The sequence below is a fragment of the Doryrhamphus excisus genome, linkage group LG8 (genome assembly GCF_037039965.1).
Source record: "Doryrhamphus excisus strain RoL-2023G ecotype Guam linkage group LG8, RoL_Dexc_Guam_v1.1, whole genome shotgun sequence".
Lineage (NCBI taxonomy): Eukaryota > Metazoa > Chordata > Actinopteri > Syngnathiformes > Syngnathidae > Doryrhamphus > Doryrhamphus excisus.
The window spans coordinates 21,526,226-21,544,996 of record NC_136364.1 but is presented as its reverse complement, the minus strand read 5'-3'; the positions used below and the strand labels follow the sequence as shown (position 1 = coordinate 21,544,996).

The 18,771-nt window shown below is 37.5% G+C and overlaps 1 protein-coding gene across 1 annotated transcript in view; it reads right to left on the bottom strand.

Moving 5' to 3' along the window:
* igsf11 (immunoglobulin superfamily member 11) overlaps positions 1-18,771 on the bottom strand; it is a 140,361-nt gene that overhangs the window by 96,715 nt on the left and 24,875 nt on the right. Inside the window, exon 5 of the mRNA XM_058080758.2 lies at positions 1,694-1,723. Coding sequence (XP_057936741.2) covers positions 1,694-1,723 — 30 coding nt within the window. The remainder of the gene's footprint in view (positions 1-1,693; positions 1,724-18,771) is intronic.

Genomic DNA, 18,771 nt, shown 5'->3' with positions numbered 1-18,771 from the left:
ACCGAGGCATCCATAGTCACTTCATTGCAATACTGTACATATTACCGTTATTATATATTATCACATCTATACTGTGCATACTGTTTATAATCTGTATAATCTGCAATAGCCATATTATAGTCATTTATATCCCTGTATATATCCTCACTGTATTATAGTCACAGCCTGTTGCATAGATCTGTCCATTTACAGCTCTATTTTATTTCTGCATTTATTTACTAATGAGGTATTTATAAAATTGCACTTCTGGTTGGATGCAAACTGCATTTTGCTGAGCAATAACAATAAAGTTTAATCTAATCTAATCTAATGCAGAGGAACAAGTACAACGTTCTGGAATGTCCCAAAACCTAAATATTATTGGTTTGGGGATTTAAAGCAAGCTGTCCATGCTCAGAAACCATCAAACCTGATTGAAAGAAGAATGGTCAAAAATACCTCCAAACAGATTCTAGAACCTCATCGGAAGCTTATTTTTCTGCAAAAGGAGGATCTGCGAAATATTAATGTCAGTTTTCTGTTGGATTGCCCAAATTTAGGCATCTGCCTACTTTTGTTTAAATAATTATTGCACACTTTCTGTAAATCCTATAAACTTCATTCGGCTTCTCATCCATATATGTTTAACTGAAATGGCTGATCCCAACAACCGGTGATTTATAAAGAAAAATACAATCTTGGTGCCCAGACTTTTTCATACTATTGTAATTAAATACCAAAAATAGCTGTCAATTAATTGTATAATCGATTAATCATCATTTTATTAAATGTCACAGCTCTACTTCCAATACTAAAACACCCAGACGGGTCGACCACCAGTGAAAATAACCATTGTTATTTAAGAAAAGTATTACCACAGGAACTCTTGTCACAAGGAATTCTGCTCATTCTGCTCCAATCAGCAGGTTTACAATCCTGATGAGTATTTTTTTTATTTTTTCCTGAGAATAATGTGCAGCCTATACGCTTACTACGTGTACCAAAGGATTTTCTCTGAAACCCAGATTAGGATTTTTACATGCTGTTGGGAATCTTTAGAGTCAGTGTGCTTTAATGAATAAAAAGGAAGGCTACACAGAAAGGTACAAAGAAGCAAAGCGTGTGCGGTGAAACCCCCAAGTGTAAAGAAGTCAATAAATAGAATGATTTGCAAGGTTATCATAAAGACAAGGTGATGGAGAGGAGTAAAAGAGAGGGACAAGGGAGCTACCGGACTGAGATTGAGCGGTGTAAAGTGGACATGGCCTGTAATGAGACATTAAATGGGAAAGGAACTGCAGGAGAATATAAACAGTAAACAATATAAGAGGAGTTACAGAGCACTGAAACGTAGTAAAGGAGACAGCAGATGGTAGGGATTATTCCAGACTAAAATACTCTGGGCCCTACAGAGGGAAGGCCACAGACATAACTGTAAAACCAGTCCAGTCCATCTGCTACAAATATACCAAAAGGAGTTGCAGGTTCAAAATGACCGCAATGGTAAAATTGGAAGGGAAACCTGAAGTTGACTTTTGTGCTCAAACAACAAAATGACAGACACATATGACATAAAAACACAGTATTTTGGATTTATATACTGAATGTGATTGTGACCGCCAAGATAAAACATCCCAAATCCATATTTTACGTTCAGTTGTTTGCATGCTGATATACCTAATGTCTGTTGTGTCGGTGCCGTGTGTGTGATTACCTTTTCCAGTGCGCGTGTAAAACCACGAACCTGCAAAACATGATGATAAAATAGCGTCACTGTCATAAAGTCATCCACCACATGTTAGATACAACAGCACAGTTATAATGACAGTTAATTAAAATTATGCCCTGATGACCAATTTTGATTTTTTTTTTCACATCCTAAACTTTTATGTACTTTTCACATTACCACATTACCACATAACATGTACTTTTCAGATATTGCATGATGCGCTTCATTGAACATTTATTCATTCATTTTCTACCGCTTATCCACACGAGAGTCGCGGGCGTGCTGGAGCCTATCCCAGCTATCTTCGAGTGAGAGGTGGCGTACACCCTGGAATGGTCGCCAGCCAATCACATATAGACAAACCACACATTCACACCTATGGACAATTTGCAGTCGCCAATCAACCTAGCATGACTTAGCAGGGTGCTTACTGAACTCAACATTAGTTGAATTAAAAACTGAAAACGTAAGTATTGGATTGTTAAAAAATGAAAATAAAAAGACAAAAGTTACATTTTGGTTGTGTTTTGAAAAAAAGTAGCAGAGACGAGAATGCTGAGGTTCTCATTGGGAGTGACCAGGATGGATAGGATCAGGAAGGAGTACATCAGAGGGACCTTAGCATGTTTTCGGAATGTGGGAGGAAACCGGAGTACCCGGAGAAAACCACGGGGAGAACATGCAAACTCCACACAGAGATGCCCGAGCTGGGAATCGAACCCGAGTCTCCTAGCTGCGTGGCCTAACCACTCAACTGCCGTGCAGCCTTCACTGAAACAGATTTCATTCACTCATTTTCTCCCGCTTTTCCTCACGAGGGTCACGGAGGTGCTGGAGCCTATCCCAGCTGTCTTCGGGCGAGAGGCGGGGTACGCCCTGGACTGGTGGCCAGCCAATCACAGGGCACATATAGACAAACAACCATTCACACTCACATTCATATCTATGGACAATTTGGAGTCGCTAATTAACCTAGCATGTTTTTGGAATGTGGGAGGAAACCGGAGTACCCGGCGAAAACCCATGCATGCCCGCGCTGGGAATCGAACCTGAGCCTCCTAGCTGTGCAGCCTTCACTGAAACAGATTTTTAAAATAATTTTCATATTACTTTTGCCTACTTTTTCTCCAACTGTCCTACAAAAAAACAAGCCTTTTGATGATGTATAAGTCATGTATATTTTTTACCTGAATATTCAGACTGCAGTAGCATCGGATAAATATTGGATTTATTTCCACATATGGAAGGAAGACGCCTGAGTCGCATTTGAAAAAATTGGAATTATACTGTTCACAGATGCAGGTCACTTATAAGCAAAAAAAAAAAATGTAATTGACTTGCTGTATCAATGGAGTCTTATTATGGAGTAATATTATACCGACACCGTGATAAAGGTATTGTTGGATGTACTTTGTGTATTTGAATGACCTTAATTACGGAAGGGACAACCCTTCAGTATGCAGCGCAGAGTACATGTGCATATAAAGTTAACTGCAAATGGAGTCAGTTAAACATCCATCAACGACATACAGTAGTGCTCTCAACTTTTTATATCATTATTTGGATTTTTGACTAAAAAAAAAACTTCTACTCTCAGCAGTTCCATGGTAAAATAACTTTTTTCTCTCTCTTTGCCAAGGAAATAAAATCACATCGGAGCTGGATGTGCCCTCATTGATTTGTACCCGGCAAGCAGCCAATATCATCATTAATGCTGCCGTCATTAAAACTGGCAGCAATCAACCATTTGACCTATCACATTTGTTCGTACCCGTGTTGCGTGGCCGCATGCGCCTTACAACTTACTGCACCGGTATTATAAAAGAGTTATATTATTACGGTGTACACTACATCCATTGTTATTGTCATTGTTATTATTGTTATTATGGTTGAAAATGCATCAGATTACAATTGAGTGCATCCCATAATCAGTTCCCAGTTCCACATGTCCAAAAGGAGTAGGAAGAAGCAAAGCTTATTAAATCCTACCCCTCCATCTGGTACTTTTACAATCAGTAACTGTTACATTTGTTCACTTCCTGCTTTCCTAATATAATTTTAATTTTTTGTAAAATAAAATAAAATAAAATAAAATAAAATAAAATAAAATAAAATAAAATAAAATAAAATAAAATAAAATAAAATAAAATAAAATAAAATAAAATAAAATAAAATAAAATTTAATTTAATTAAATTTAATTAAAATTAAAAAAAATTATGCTCCGCCTGGCCGATCCTGCCTCTTCATCGTGCCATCACTTGCTGATTCCTCACACTACCTGCTACCAATGACTTAAGTGATCTACACTCATACACAGAAGGAAGCAAAAGAGCTTCCAGCCACGACAAAGGCTTCTGGAATATGAAGGGAAGGGAAAATAAAAACATGTCTTCACATGCACGCATGCACGGGGAGAACATGCAAACTCCACACTCTTAGAAAGTAATTCAGAGTATCTGTTGACACCACTTGATTTAATACATAAATGCAATGTAAAAAAATTTAATTAATTGATTTAGATAAACTTTCTAAGTTGCTAACTTAGTTATGTTCAAATAATAATGTTGGAAAAAAACAAAAATTAAAAAAATAATAATAATGTTGGCCATTACATGAACTTAATTTAGCATGTCATATACACTCAAATTTTATTCATTTATTTTATGTGGCAAATTTTCTATATATATAATATATTAAATTACTGCTACTCAAAAGGCTGTGTGCATTGTTATTATAATTAAGTAGACAACAAATTAAACTACTTTGAATAAAATGTTGTCAGTTGACTTAACATATTTTTTTAGTTACGAACTTAAATACTTTATTATTTTTATTATTGTTTTTTTATTTAAAAACAATTATTCAGTAAGCATTTATTTAGCAAATTATATATATATATATATGTGTTGGCTATTACATGAACTTAATTTAGCATGTCATATACACTAAAATTTTATTTATTTATTTGATTTAGCAAATTTTATATATATATATAATATATTAAGTTACTGCTACTTAAAAAGCTGTGTGCATTGTTATTATAATTAAGTAGACAACAAATTAAACTACTTTGAATAAAATGATTAAGTTAATTGACTTAACATATTTTTTTGAGTTACGAACTTAAAAATTTTTATTATTCTTATTATTCTTTTTTATTTAAAAAACAATTATTCAGTAAGCATTACTTAAAATAAGCTAATAAGGAAAAGCTAATTCGTGCAATGCAATATTGTTTGTTGGTTCAAAGCAATTTCAAATTAAGTTGTCATAACTAAGAAAGAAACTGTTGCGTTGATTTTTTTGTTGTTGAGGCTAAACATTTATTTTTTGAGTGCACACAGATATGGCCGAGGGTGGAATTGAACCCTGGTCTTGACCTTGTATTATCCGCCTAAAATACACATACAGTACATATACATAAGGATTCTTTTAATCTGTAGGCACATATTTTTGAAAATATATGATTTTAATCACAGAGTTATGGATTTGCACAATGCCCGAGAGAACTACACTGTAAAGCTTGGCGGAAACGAGACTTGAAATGAACGCTGTAGTGATGGTTCATAACTTCTCTTAAGTCGCTGGATGCCCACGCATTTTTTTTTTTTCCCATCGATGTAAAGAAGTATTTGATAATTGGCAACTTGGAACAAAAGATCTAAAGTGAACATTTCTGATGTGAGTAACATGCTATTTACTTCCCTTTGGGGGTTCCATTAAGCTTCTTTTTCCGTCTCTGTAAAAGAGAGCCGTTGAGCAAAAAGCCGACTACCACAAGCAGGTTCAACATAATCTAGCCTCCGAGGCACTTTACAGAAAATTTTGAACCATTACCCGCGCTCAAATTGGTGGCGACTGCCAAGCTTCTTCGAGGGAATGTCAGTTTCCATGGCAATCAGGAGAGCAAATAAACCAAGCCCCCGAACCCCCACCATCTCCACCATGTGAAAAACATAGTAAAAGCCATTTAGTGAGCGCAACGGAGTCAACATACGGATCTGTGATTAGCCGAGCATTGTCTTGACTCTTCACACATCACAGTGACTTTTGTGTTTGTTCTTACTGCAGATACCCGCCTCTTTGACGACTTCCATTACTACACAGCTCTGCATTGGCAATAATCTCTCCATGTTGATGGAACAACAAGGATTGAACACATGTGGAAAAAAATGCAATCCACAGAAGCAAAAACATTCATTTTCTACCGCTTTTTTTTCACGAGGGTCGCGGGGGTGCTGGAGCCTATCCCAGCTGTCTTTTGGGCGAGGTACACCCTGGACTGGTCGCCAGCCAATCACAGGGCACATATAGACAAACAACCATTCACACTCACATTCATACCTATGGACAATTTGGAGTCGCTAATTAACTTAGCATGTTTTTTGGAATGTGGGAGGAAACCGGAGTACCCGGAGAAAACCCACGCATGCACAGGGAGAACATGCAAACTACACACAGAGATGGCCGAGGGTGGAATTGAACCCTGGTCTCCTAGCTGTGAGGTCTGCACGCTAAGCACTCATCCACCGTGCCGCCCAAAATTTTTACTTTTACTTTTATTGCTTTGCTTCTTGTTTTTAATATTTTAATATATATTTTACTATTTTATTTCTTATTTGATCTTTTAGTTTTGGATTAAATTCAATTTGTTTGTTTTATTTATTGTATTTTATTTTTACTTTTTATTTAAAAAAATATATATTTTTTTACTTTTTTTTTCTTTTTTTTTTAGGGTGAAGAGCTCAGCCATCCGGGAGGGGCTCAGAGTAGAGCCGCTTCTCCTTCACATCGAGAGGAGTCAGTTGAGGTGGCTCGGGCATCTAGTCCGGATGCCTCCCGGACGCCTCCCTGGTGAGGTGTTCCGGGCTTGCCCAGCCGGGAAAAGGCCCCGGGGCAGACCTAGGACACGCTGGAGGGACTATGTTTCACAGCTGGCCTGGGATCGCCTTGGTGTCCTCCCGGTGGAGCTGGAGGAGGTGGCCGGGGGACCGGGAAGTCTGGGCTTCCCTACTAAGACTGCTGCCCCTGCGACCCGGACCCGGATAAGCGGAGGAAAATGGATGGATGGATGGATATTTTTACTTTTTATTTTTACTAGTCTGTGCAGCACTTTGGAAACTATTTATAAAATGTGCTATATAAATAAAGTGGATTGGATTGGAACATGCTAAACAGATGATGTGTTCATTTACAGTAAACCTCGGATATATCAGATTCAATATAAGCGAAATCCGTTATATGCGTATACCGGAAAATGTCCGTTTTATATCGGATTTATATCCGGTATATGCGTAAATCAGACTTTATCCGTTATAAAAAGGCACTTCCTTGACTATGTTTCCAATGTACCTGGACATGGATGGCAGGCAACGCTGCAAACGCTGCAAATGACGTCGTATAGCGGCCTGTCACGATTCGGCGAATCGGAGCGCCACGATGTGGCCATCCGATATATGCGAGAGAAATTTAATGGAAATGCATTGGAACGGGACTGGAGATTTTGTCCGAAATAGGCGAAATCTGTTATAAAAAATCCGATATATGCAATGAATTTTTATTGGAAATGCATTACAGAAAAATTGGTTCTTTTTTATCTGTCCGTTGTGAGCGAATTTCCGATATATCCGAGTCCGATATATCCGAGGTTTACTGTACTTCCATTTATCTGGGTCCGGGGACATCAGTATTCCCGGTTCCTGGTCACCTCCTCCAACACCGAGGCGTTCCCAAGCTTGCTCTGAGACATAATGCCTCCAGGTCTGTCCGACTGGGCATGCCCAGAACACCTCACTAGGGATGCATCTGGGACGTAAGGAATAGCGGCTCTACTCTGAGCCCTTTCTGGATGACTGAGCTCCTCACCCTATCTCTTAGGGGGGTGGGGGTGGGGGGGGGGGGGGGTCCAGCCACCTTATGGAAAAAACTCTTTGCGATCTTTTTTCAGTTATGACCCAAAGCTCAAAGGGTGGGAACATATGTAGATCTGAGCGCTTTGCCTTAGTACTACTAAGTTCCTAGTACTAAGTACTAGGAAAACGGAAACAAAACAAGTGATGCATTTATATTTTTGTGTATATGATGCAGTTTGGTTTCGTTTCTTTTTGCCTCACAGCTATCCCTGTTTTGTTTTGTTACAAAAGAAAAATCTCAGCGGATGCAGAAGAAATGCAGTTTCAAGACGAAGAGAAATGTACATCCCGGAGGCAAATCTACAATATTCAGAAAAGAGGATGATGATGATGATGATGATGATGATCACCAGGTAGCGAGCAGCACTGTTGGAGATGGAACACGCTGAAAGAACACATTCCCTCAGGAGACAAAGTGTTTCTGAAAACAAATCGGTTCTACATTGTTTAACGCACATCCTTGGCATGCATTCACACATGGTTTCATGACCCACAGTGTTCGCACCTGATTCTCCACCCCCCCCCCCCCTCACCCACCCAACCACCCCTCCCTGGTGAGTCTTAATCAAGATGTTAGCTTTGCAGAGGCTTAATTAGAAGTTTGTGTGATTGTTTAAGTGCGAATGCCTTTGAGTGAGAGTGTGCGCCAGCTCAGGTGGATAACATAACCATCGACACAAACACACTTTGTCCTTGGGAATTCCCAAACGGAATAAAAAACAAAAAATAACTAAAGCTCCTCGTGACTTTATTGCTCTGATAATTCTTCATCATTCTTCAGCTGTCTCCGTCATGGAAAGTACAGCTCATTACCATGCAGGCTGCGGTGACGAGGGTATTAAACTGTGTTTTCTTCAATGGAGAGTGATTTGTTTGTTTTACATTCCAGCTCGCAAGCCTCATGGGCCCTAGCCTACATTACAGCACAAAGACTATTAATCATTGATGATCAGACCTTTTTAATATCGCTCATGTAAAATTCATCTGCACCTGAATAAACAAATGTACTGTTCAGGTACAAAACACAAAATGGATAGAAATGTCAAAGAAGTATGATTTGATTGAGTGATTTTTTTTTTTTTGTAAATTAGTTGATCTCAATGACTGATTTTGTAAAATTCTAAAATCTGCCCATAGCTGCACAGTGGATGAGTGGTTAGCACGCGGGCCTCACAGCTAGGAGACCCGAGTTCAATTCCACCCTCGGCCATCTCTATGTGGAGTTTGCATGTTCTCCACGTACATGTTCTCCTACATTCCAACAACATGCTAGGTTAATTAGCGACTCCAAATTGTCCATAGGTATGAATGTGAGTGTGAATGGTTGTTTGTCTATATATGAAAAAAACTGTATCAAAACTGAGGCATTTTTTTCCCATAGGAATGAATGTAAATCCAATGAATCTGTTCCAGACAACCAAAAATATTAACAAAGAATGCATTATTATAGAGAATAATTATATGTTGTGACACAGGTTTGATTCCCCCCTCAGGCATCTGTGTGGAGTTTGCATGTTCTCCCTGTGCATGCGTGGGTTTTTTTTTCCGGGTACTCCGGTTTCCTCCTACATTCCAACAACATGCTAGGTTAATTAGCGACTCCAAATTGTCCATAGGTATGAATGTGAGTGTGAATGGTTGTTTGTCTATATGTAAAAGAAACTGTATCAAAACTGAGGCATTTTTTTCCCATAGGAATGAATGTAAATCCAATGAATCTGTTCCAGACACCCAAAAATATTAACAAAGAATGCATTATTACAGAGAATAATTATATGTTGTGACCCAGGTTCGATTCCCCCCTCAGGCATCTGTGTGGAGTTTGCATTTTCTCCCTGTGCATGCGTGGGGTTTTTTTCCGGGTTTCCTCCTACATTCCAAAAACATGCTAGGTTAATTAGCGACTCCAAATTGTCCATAGGTATGAATGTGAGTGTGAATGGTTGTTTGTCTATATGTGCCCTGTGATTGGCTGGTGACCATTCCAGGGTGTACCAGGCCTCTCGCCTGAAGACAGCTGGGATAGGCTCCAGCACCCCCCGCGACCCTCGTGAGGATAAGCGGTAGAAAATGTATGAATGAATGAGTTCTCCTCCTATTTTGTGTGGAAGTGGTCACTTTTTTCACATTTCACATGAATTCCATTCATTCATTCACTTTCTACCGCTTATCCTCAAGAGGGTCGCAAGGGTGCTGGAGCCTATCCCAGCTGTCTTTGGGCGAGAGGCAGGGTACACCCTGGACAATCACAGGGCGCTATCGGCTATTTAACATGCTTAACATGTGTTTGTTTAAACTGTGAGAAACGATGTGTTCAAATGCCTTATTAAAAAAAAAAACAATCCATAACTCCCGGCCATAAGAAATCTCCCATCTAAGTCAAATGAAAAGTAATCATAACAGGCACATATTCATTATAATAGGAGCGAGAACTGTCTCTTGGGGTCAATTAAGCCAACAACTCCTGCCCCAGATGTCCTGTAAGCCAAAATAATGAACGTACACACAGAAACAGAAGCCCGGATAATCCACACCGAAAAGGCTAACATTGTAATAAAACAAAAGGTTACACATCTGAAAACGCATTATTAGCACACACACAGATGCACGCATAGGTTTTAATGAGTCTAGCAGACTGCTGTCCTTTAATCACAATCACATGTTTTAATTGGAATAAGTGTGAAGGAACTCGGATCTGTCTGACACAATAAGACGGGAGCGCCACGCTGTTTGGTGGATTCACATACGCTTTTATCATGAGGTCATTTTACAGTCAAGATGCCTTCGTCACATCATCACATGCCAGACGCCAAACCGGTTATTAGTTATTTGAGAAGCTTGTTCAAGATCAAAAGCGATCTTCACTCGCTAAATGTACTGCAAAAAAGGTCAGTAAGGATAATTCATAATGCCGCCTACAGAGAACATACTAACTCCTTATTTCTAAAATCACAAATACTTAATTTGTGATTAATTTAATTTAATTTAATTTAATTTAATTTAATTTAATTTAATTTAATTTAATTTAATTTAATTTAATTTAATTTAATTTAATTTAATTTAATTTAAGAACTACATTTTGTTAAATTTTGTTAATTTAATTTAGTTCTTATTAAATTAAATTAAATAAAATAAAATAAAATAAAATAAAATAAAATAAAATAAAATAAAATAAAATTAAATTAAATTAAATTAAATTAAATTAAATTAAATTAAATTAAATTAAATTAAATTAAATTAAATTAAATTAAATTAAATTAAATTAAATTAAATTAAATTAAATTAAATTAAATTAAATTAAATTAAATTAAATTAAATTAAATTAAATTAAATTAAATTAGGAAAGCAGGAAGTGAACAAATGTAACAGTTACTGATTGTAAAAGTACCAGATTGGAGGGGTAGGATTTAATAAGCTTTGCTTCTTCCTACTCCTTTTGGACATGTGGAACTGTGAACTGATTATGGGATGCACTCAATTGTAATCTGATGCATGTTCAAATGAAATAAAACCATTACCATTACCAAGATCCTGTATCGTGCTAATTGATTGAATTATGGGCTTATGAAGAATTATGGACAGCACAATCAAACATCTTGCACAGTGCCAGTCAAAGGCAAAATTGTGCGAGTCTACTTAATCACACATCCATACATGTGAGTGTATGAGTTATGATTTCCAAATATAAAAAAGTGTATTGTGTATGATCCTGTATGTTTAGCGTGGTTCTTGTCTGACTTTCCCCTTATCTAGCACTGTTTGACTGAGCTGTCCTGGAGAGCATCACGCATATCAAAAAGCCATCAAAACACCTTACCCCCCCCCAGGCTTATTCACTGTTTTATTCCTTGTGATATGTACCAGTGATTTCTAAAGGGAATCCGCTTTTAACGGCTCGACTCAAGTGCTGAAAGTGCTGAGCTTTGGCTGACAGGAGGTTTTACCCAATCCCGGAGAGTGTAAAAGTACAGTACAGCGCTACCTCAAAAGGTTCAATGAAAAAACAGCAACATACACAAATGAAGGCAATTTTTCCCATAGGATATCATGGAAATACAATTACAGTCATCCCTCACTATATAGCGCTTCCATTTTCACCGTCTCACTCTATCACGGTTTTTGTCACGACTGAGCAATCTGTCTAGTAAATTCCATGCACGAAAGTTCCTTCTCATGATGACATTTCATAAATCTTATATATTTGCTGCGGCGCAATGCTTGTTTGCATCATTTATATCTGTATAAGCCATTTTCTTATCATTGGAAGAATCTACGCCGGTATATCGTTACATAAAAAATATCACCCGACACTAGCATGTATAATGCTTAAAATTAAGCATTTAAACATAAAGGTTACAAAATGAAATATAATACAAAAAAAAATACAATTTTCATGGGAATTCACTTTATCACTTATTTCACTTATCACTTTCGGGATTGGAACCAATTAGCAGTGATAAATAGGGATGACCTCAAAATTAACAAATTGTGTATTTAATAGAGCCTAAATATAGCTTCCCATGCAGAAAAAAAAAATTCAAATAATAATTAACAATGACAGTTATATTCATAACAATAGCGTTTCTCACCTCCTGTATCAAAATGCTGACTTCCTGCGGCCCCTTATTAGGTTATTTAGAGGTCATTCTAAATTCTTAACAGTACGTTAGCAACATGTGTGGTACTTTGTTTGGACTAAGGATCGACCGATATGTTTTTTTTTCCGTCCGATGCCGATACCGATTTTGCTTGGGCCGATATTTGTGGCCGATACTGCTTTTACTTCCTTAATTTATATGAAAAAACTACAAGAAAGAGGCTAATTAAAAGTTGAAAACTTACCCTTGCTATGATGTGGCAGCGGGGTGCCGCGACTTGCGTGTATTGCAGGGTCCTCCGGCAACATATAGCTGCCCGGCGGATGCCTGTCTGTAAATCATGCAGCGGAAAAATATATCGGCGAACCCATGCCTGTATTGGTCGATACCGATTCAAGTAAAGAACGCAAATATCGGCCGATATTTGCGGCTGATGTATCGGTCGATCCTTAGTTTGGACACTGGATTTTTCAGAATGGCAAACAGACTAGTTTGTTACGTGCAGCACCAAGACCGTGTAGGAAAACTGGAGAGTTTGACTCTATGTTGATTTATAAAGGCTACATATCTCCGACTTAACTATACAATGTATGATACTCATAAATGCAAGCTGAAACGTCACATGCACCTAAACACACTTAATAAACACCTTGAAACACAGCAAATAAAGCAGCAAGACACATTACGGCAGCGTGCAGAGTCATGCTATTAGATGCTCAGCGATTCGGGTCTCTAAATTGGTCCCACTGAGATGTGAGAGCTGCAAGCACATGAATGACCTCTAACTCTTCATCTGTGTTTCAAAGTGTTCGTCTTTGTCGCTTTGTGATCAATAGCTGAAGAACATCTGGAGAATCGGCTGAGATGTAGGGGGTTTGTAATAGAGGAGCGGACAGATGATGATCATAATAGAAAAGGCCACCCGATAGGTGCTTCGGTTGGCACAATTTGTTACATCATCTTTGGAAATATATATATTTTATTTTTATTATTTTTATTATTTTTATTATTTTTATTATTTTTATTATTTTTATTATTTTTATTATTTTTATTATTTTTATTATTTTTATTATTTTTATTATTTTTTTATTTATTATTTTATCTATATTTTGTCATACTGTGCTGACTATTAAACAGTTGTCTCCATGCAAAATCCAATTCCAGGTTGCTCAACATTATAACATTACAGGTCCTTCAAAAAAGTAAATAAACACTGCATATCTTACAACTATGTGTTCGTTACTGGAGTAAGGAATATCTTAAGTATATTATATAATGATAACTAGCCACACGGGGTACACATACTGCAAACTCAGATATAATTCAATACAATCACATTTACGTTAATGGTCAATACAAACAAGTGCATGCCCTCCAAAAGCAATCATTTTGCAAGTAACTCGATTTCTGGACACTTTTATTGATAAGCCCAGCATAATATAGATCCAATAAAACTGCTGCATTTCTATTTTTCTTTATACAGCTTTTATTCTGGATCATATTAGATTCAGGAGATGTACAAACGCAGCGCAAAGAGAGCGTATGTGCTGCATATAAATCATTCAAGTAATGGAATTGTATAAAACTGTTCCAGAAAATTACATGGAAATCAATTCAAAGTTGATTTTTTTTTTAATATATGAGCATATAGGATATTATACCTGAAATTGTCATCCATCCATCTTTATCCTCAAGAGGCATGGACTGGTGATCAATCGCAGTCAACCTTTCACATTCATAATTTAGAATTTAGAGTAATTTAGAGTAAACAATCAATCTAACGTGTTTTTGGAATGTCGGAGGAAACCAGAATACCCGAAGAAAAGGGAGACCAGACTGTACCACCACCAGGTACCAAGTGAATCTCCCGCTTAACAAGCCATTCAGCCAGTCAGCCATTCATTAAATGTTTCTGGAGCCTCCGGTCTCCCCGTTTTAATTCCTGAGGACCGATTCCGTTGAGATGCCAGTACAGATGGACTGAATGCTTAAGAGGCCAACAGCAATGTCTGCAGAGTTTAACTCGGTGTGAACGGTGCCAGTGCAGAGCGACACCACGTTGGGGCCCTGGCCTCTGCTGTCCGTTCAAGTCCCTGGCACGGAGAACAAGGCCTGCTTGTTTGGCATTGGCCCGCAGACGGGAAACATAATGATTCAAATGCAAATGAGCCAGTGAATACATGACCCGCATAGCACCTTCTGGTCGCTAATGCACAGTGAACGTCTATATAAAGTCACACACACACACACACACACACACACATGTATCTCATGTACAGTAACTGAAATACAGCCACAAACAGACTGCTCGCTGTCTGGAGAAGAACCACCTGATCAGTCTCATCACCAAGGAGACCATCACTAAGCGGGCGCCTGGCAGAGACAGACTGCCATTTAGCATTTAGGACCCCACAAAGCTTACAGACAGAGAATGGAGGCATTTTTTTTTCATATAAAGAGAAAGTGAAAGAGCAGCGATGCATTCGTCACAGAGAGAAATAGGAACGAATGAATAACGGTTTGACAATCACAATAGCGAGCAATACGTGGAAGCAGGCAGGTTGGCAACAGATCGACGGGGTTCAAACGCAGCTGGAGAAAGAAAGACAGGAAATAAAAGTCAAGAGGACGTGCTTTTTTTTTTTTTTTTACTCCTATACGCTCCTGACTGGAGAACCACTGAGTCATTTGTCTGACATAAAAACCCATTTGAGCTTTAAGAGGCATGTGTGAATATCAGCTGACGTCATAAACGAGGGATTCTATTAATACCCAAGCCCACCTGAGTCTCCATCAAGCTGGGGTGGGGGGGAGAAATTCAGTGCAAATGAACTGTAAAAAAAAAAAATCATTGCTTTGATTTATATGTATGCAATTTGATGAAAGAAAGAAGCTTGGAATAAGAGGAGAAATGATGAGGGGAAAAAACTGTAAAGCCACTAGAGTCGAACCTCGGTTGTTATACAGCCCAGTTTTTGCACAGTTTTTAACATTTCGTTACAGTTTTACATACACTATCTTGGTTTGCACGTAACAAATTTGCTATTTGCTATGTGCAGTGTTGTTCGTGGCTGCCAAATAACCTGCCATGGGGCCAAAGAAAACTGCCAGTCCCAGAAATTTGATAAGAAAGGTGAAAGTTGAATTCCATCTCAAAAGTTTGCATCAACAATAAGTTCCAGCCATTCGTCATTTACAATTATTTACATTATTTTCTGCATGTTAACATATAAGTCCAATACATCAATTTTCTAAACCGCTTATCCTCACAAGGATCGCGGTGGAGCCTATCCAAGCTATCTTCGGGCGAGAGGCGGGGTACACCCTGGACTGGTGGCAATTTAATTTAATTTAATTTAATTTAATTTAATTTAATTTAATTTAATTTAATTTAATTTAATTTAATTTAATTTAATTTAATTTAATTTAATTTAATTTAATTTAATTTAATTTAATTTAATTTAATTTAATTTAATTTAATTTAATTTAATTTAATTTAATTTAATTTAATTTAATTATTCATTCATTTTCTACCGCTTTTTCCTCACGAGGGTTGCGGGTGTGCTGGAGCCTATCCCAGCTGTCTTCGGCTGAGAGGCGGGGTACACCCTAGACTGGTGGCCAGCCAATCACAGGGCACATATAGACAAACAACCATTCACACTCATTAGACATCATTGTGTCTGCTGTGAGATAATTCAGACCTGCAATAAAATCCTGTTGTTCCGGTGATCATGTCTGGTGTTTGTGTGTCTCAATGAACATGATTTAAACATTACTGCCATCTAATGACCAATGTAGAATACTAAGTATATGATCTTTGAATGTGTCTTCTGAATACTTTATATTGTATGTTTATTCGCTAAGTTATTAATATTTTGTTGATATGACATTCATTCATTCATTTAAGCTATTTAAGCATTTAAGCATTCATGCTATTTAAGCATGTTAAATAGCCGGTAGCACCCTGTGATTGGCTGGCGACCAGTCCGGGGTGTACCCTGCCTCTCGCCCAAAGACAGCTGGGATAGGTTCCAGCACCTTCGCAACCCTCTTGAGGATAAGCGGTAGAAAATGAATGAATGAATAGAATTGTGAAAAAAGTGACCACTTCCACACAAAATAGAAGGATAACTCATTCATTCATTCATTTTCTACCGCTTATCCTCACGAGGGACAAACAACCATTCACACTCACATTCATACCTATGGACAATTTGGAGTCGCCAATTAACCTAGCATGTTTTTGGAATGTGGGAGGAAAACCCACGCATGCACGGGGAGAACATGCAAACTCCACACAGAGATGCCCAAGGGGGGAATCGAACCCGGATCACAATATATAATAATTCTTTGTTAATATTTTTGGGTGTCTGGAACAGATTCATCGGATTTACATTCATTCCTATAGGAAAAAAATGCCTCCGTTTTGTACGTTTCAGTCTGACCTTTAGGAACAGATTAATGAGAAAAACAGTGTTGTCAAGATCCCCTGCGTCTTGTGAACAAAGTCAGTAAATGTTAAATGGTTAAAGACTGGAGGGATCTGCGCGATGCCAAACACCAATTACAGACGGAGTAAATCTGGACACACATTTTAAAAAGACAGCTGTGGCTATTTATCTTTCGTCCGTGTGCTCATTCGCATCCGGCTAAGTTGACCCTCATTCTCACTGTATTCTGAACCAATTAGCAGTGATAAATAGGGATGACCTCAAAATATTAACAAATTATGTATTTAATAGAGCCTAAATGTAGCTTTGCATGCAGAAAACAATGTCAAATAATTATTAACAATGATAGTTATTTTCATAACAATTGCGTTTCTCACATCCTGTACCAAAGTGCTGACTTCCTGCGGCCCCTTATTAGGTTATTTAGAGGTCATTCTAAATTCTTAACAGTACGTTAGCAACATGTGCGGTACTTTGTTTGTACTAAGGATCGACTGATATGTTTTTTTTTCGGCCGATGCCGATACCGATTTTTTTCCATTACATTTAGCCGACGGCCGATTTTGCTTGGGCCGATATTTGTAGCCGATACTGCTTTTACTTCCTTAATTTATATGAAAAAATTACAAGAAAGAGGCTAATTAAAAGTTGAAAATGTACCCTGCGGGGTGCCGCAACTGCGTGTATTGCACATAGCTGCCCGGCGGATGCCTGTCTGTAAATTATGCAGCGGAAAAATATATCGGCAAACCCATGCCCGTATCGGCAGATACCGATTAAAGTAAAGAACACAAATATCGGTGTATCGGTCGATCCTTAGTTTGGACACTGGATTTTGCGGAATGGCAAACAGGTTCATCTTAGAGCTTTTCTGGTCTCCCACAAACCTGACCTCGCAAAAAAAAAAAAATTAAATAATTTTATGTTCAACTGTATATGCAACTTTGGTCATGAGAGACCTTCATTTTATTCCCAAATCATCTTTCAAATAGAAAGAAATCGTTCTGAAAAAGGACAAAGGCCTGCGTTAATAAAGCAGCCTCGTCCCGAGCACAATGGCATCATTGATCATCACGTGTCATCATTAAAACACAGCTAAAACATAGCTTTAATAAAAACAAAATGTCAACCGTTTACAGGCCAGAGAAGACAGATCACCTGATGTTGTGCCATTTATTACGAGATATGTTTATAAGAGAACCCCATCCCTCCCCCTACTCTCCTCACGGCGCACTTTCTGTCCATCAATATTCTATACACCACGATCCTCTATCATTTTCGCATGTCTTGTGTCATCACATCACAATAGAACAACGATAGCCAAGTGGAATTGCGTGTCATTGTAGCTCGGCCGTAATTACGGCTGTGATAGTGCACAGGCATTAACAACTTAATAGTCTCTGGGTAATTACCCAAATTGAATGGATGGTGGCTAATTGGATTGTTTGACATTGGATGAATGTGCATTGTGACATGTATGTGGGTGTGTATGATTCTCGTGTGCAGTAAACATTGTGTACTTAAAATTATTCCAATAATGAAATGATGAATGAACAAGATATGAGACACAAACACTTCATTACAATTAAGTAGTTCGCAGTGAAAATTGGTAGATAAGCATAACGATCCAAAAATGACACATTTTCTTAAGGATACAGTAATGGTAATTGGTTTTATTTCATTTGAATGAACTTGAATCAGTAACTTGAATCAGTAACTGTTACATTTGTTCACTTCCTGCTTTCCATAATACAGTTTGGGTTTTTTTTGTTTGTTTTTTTTTGAATTTTTAAATTTTGTAATTTTTTTGTCCCGTACAGAAGTACGAGGTGATATGACCATGACATTATGTGTACCATAGTAACTGTCCATATAGTGATATATATAGCATATTTACTTCCTGCTTTCCATAATACAGTTTTTTATTTTTATTTTTATTTTTATTTTTATTTTTATTTTTATTTTTATTTTTATTTTTATTTTTATTTTTATTTTTATTTTTATTTTTATTTTTATTTTTATTTTTATTTTTATTTTTATTTTTATTTTTATTTTTATTAAAATCACCCCCGCCAATAATAATAGTACCACCCGTCTT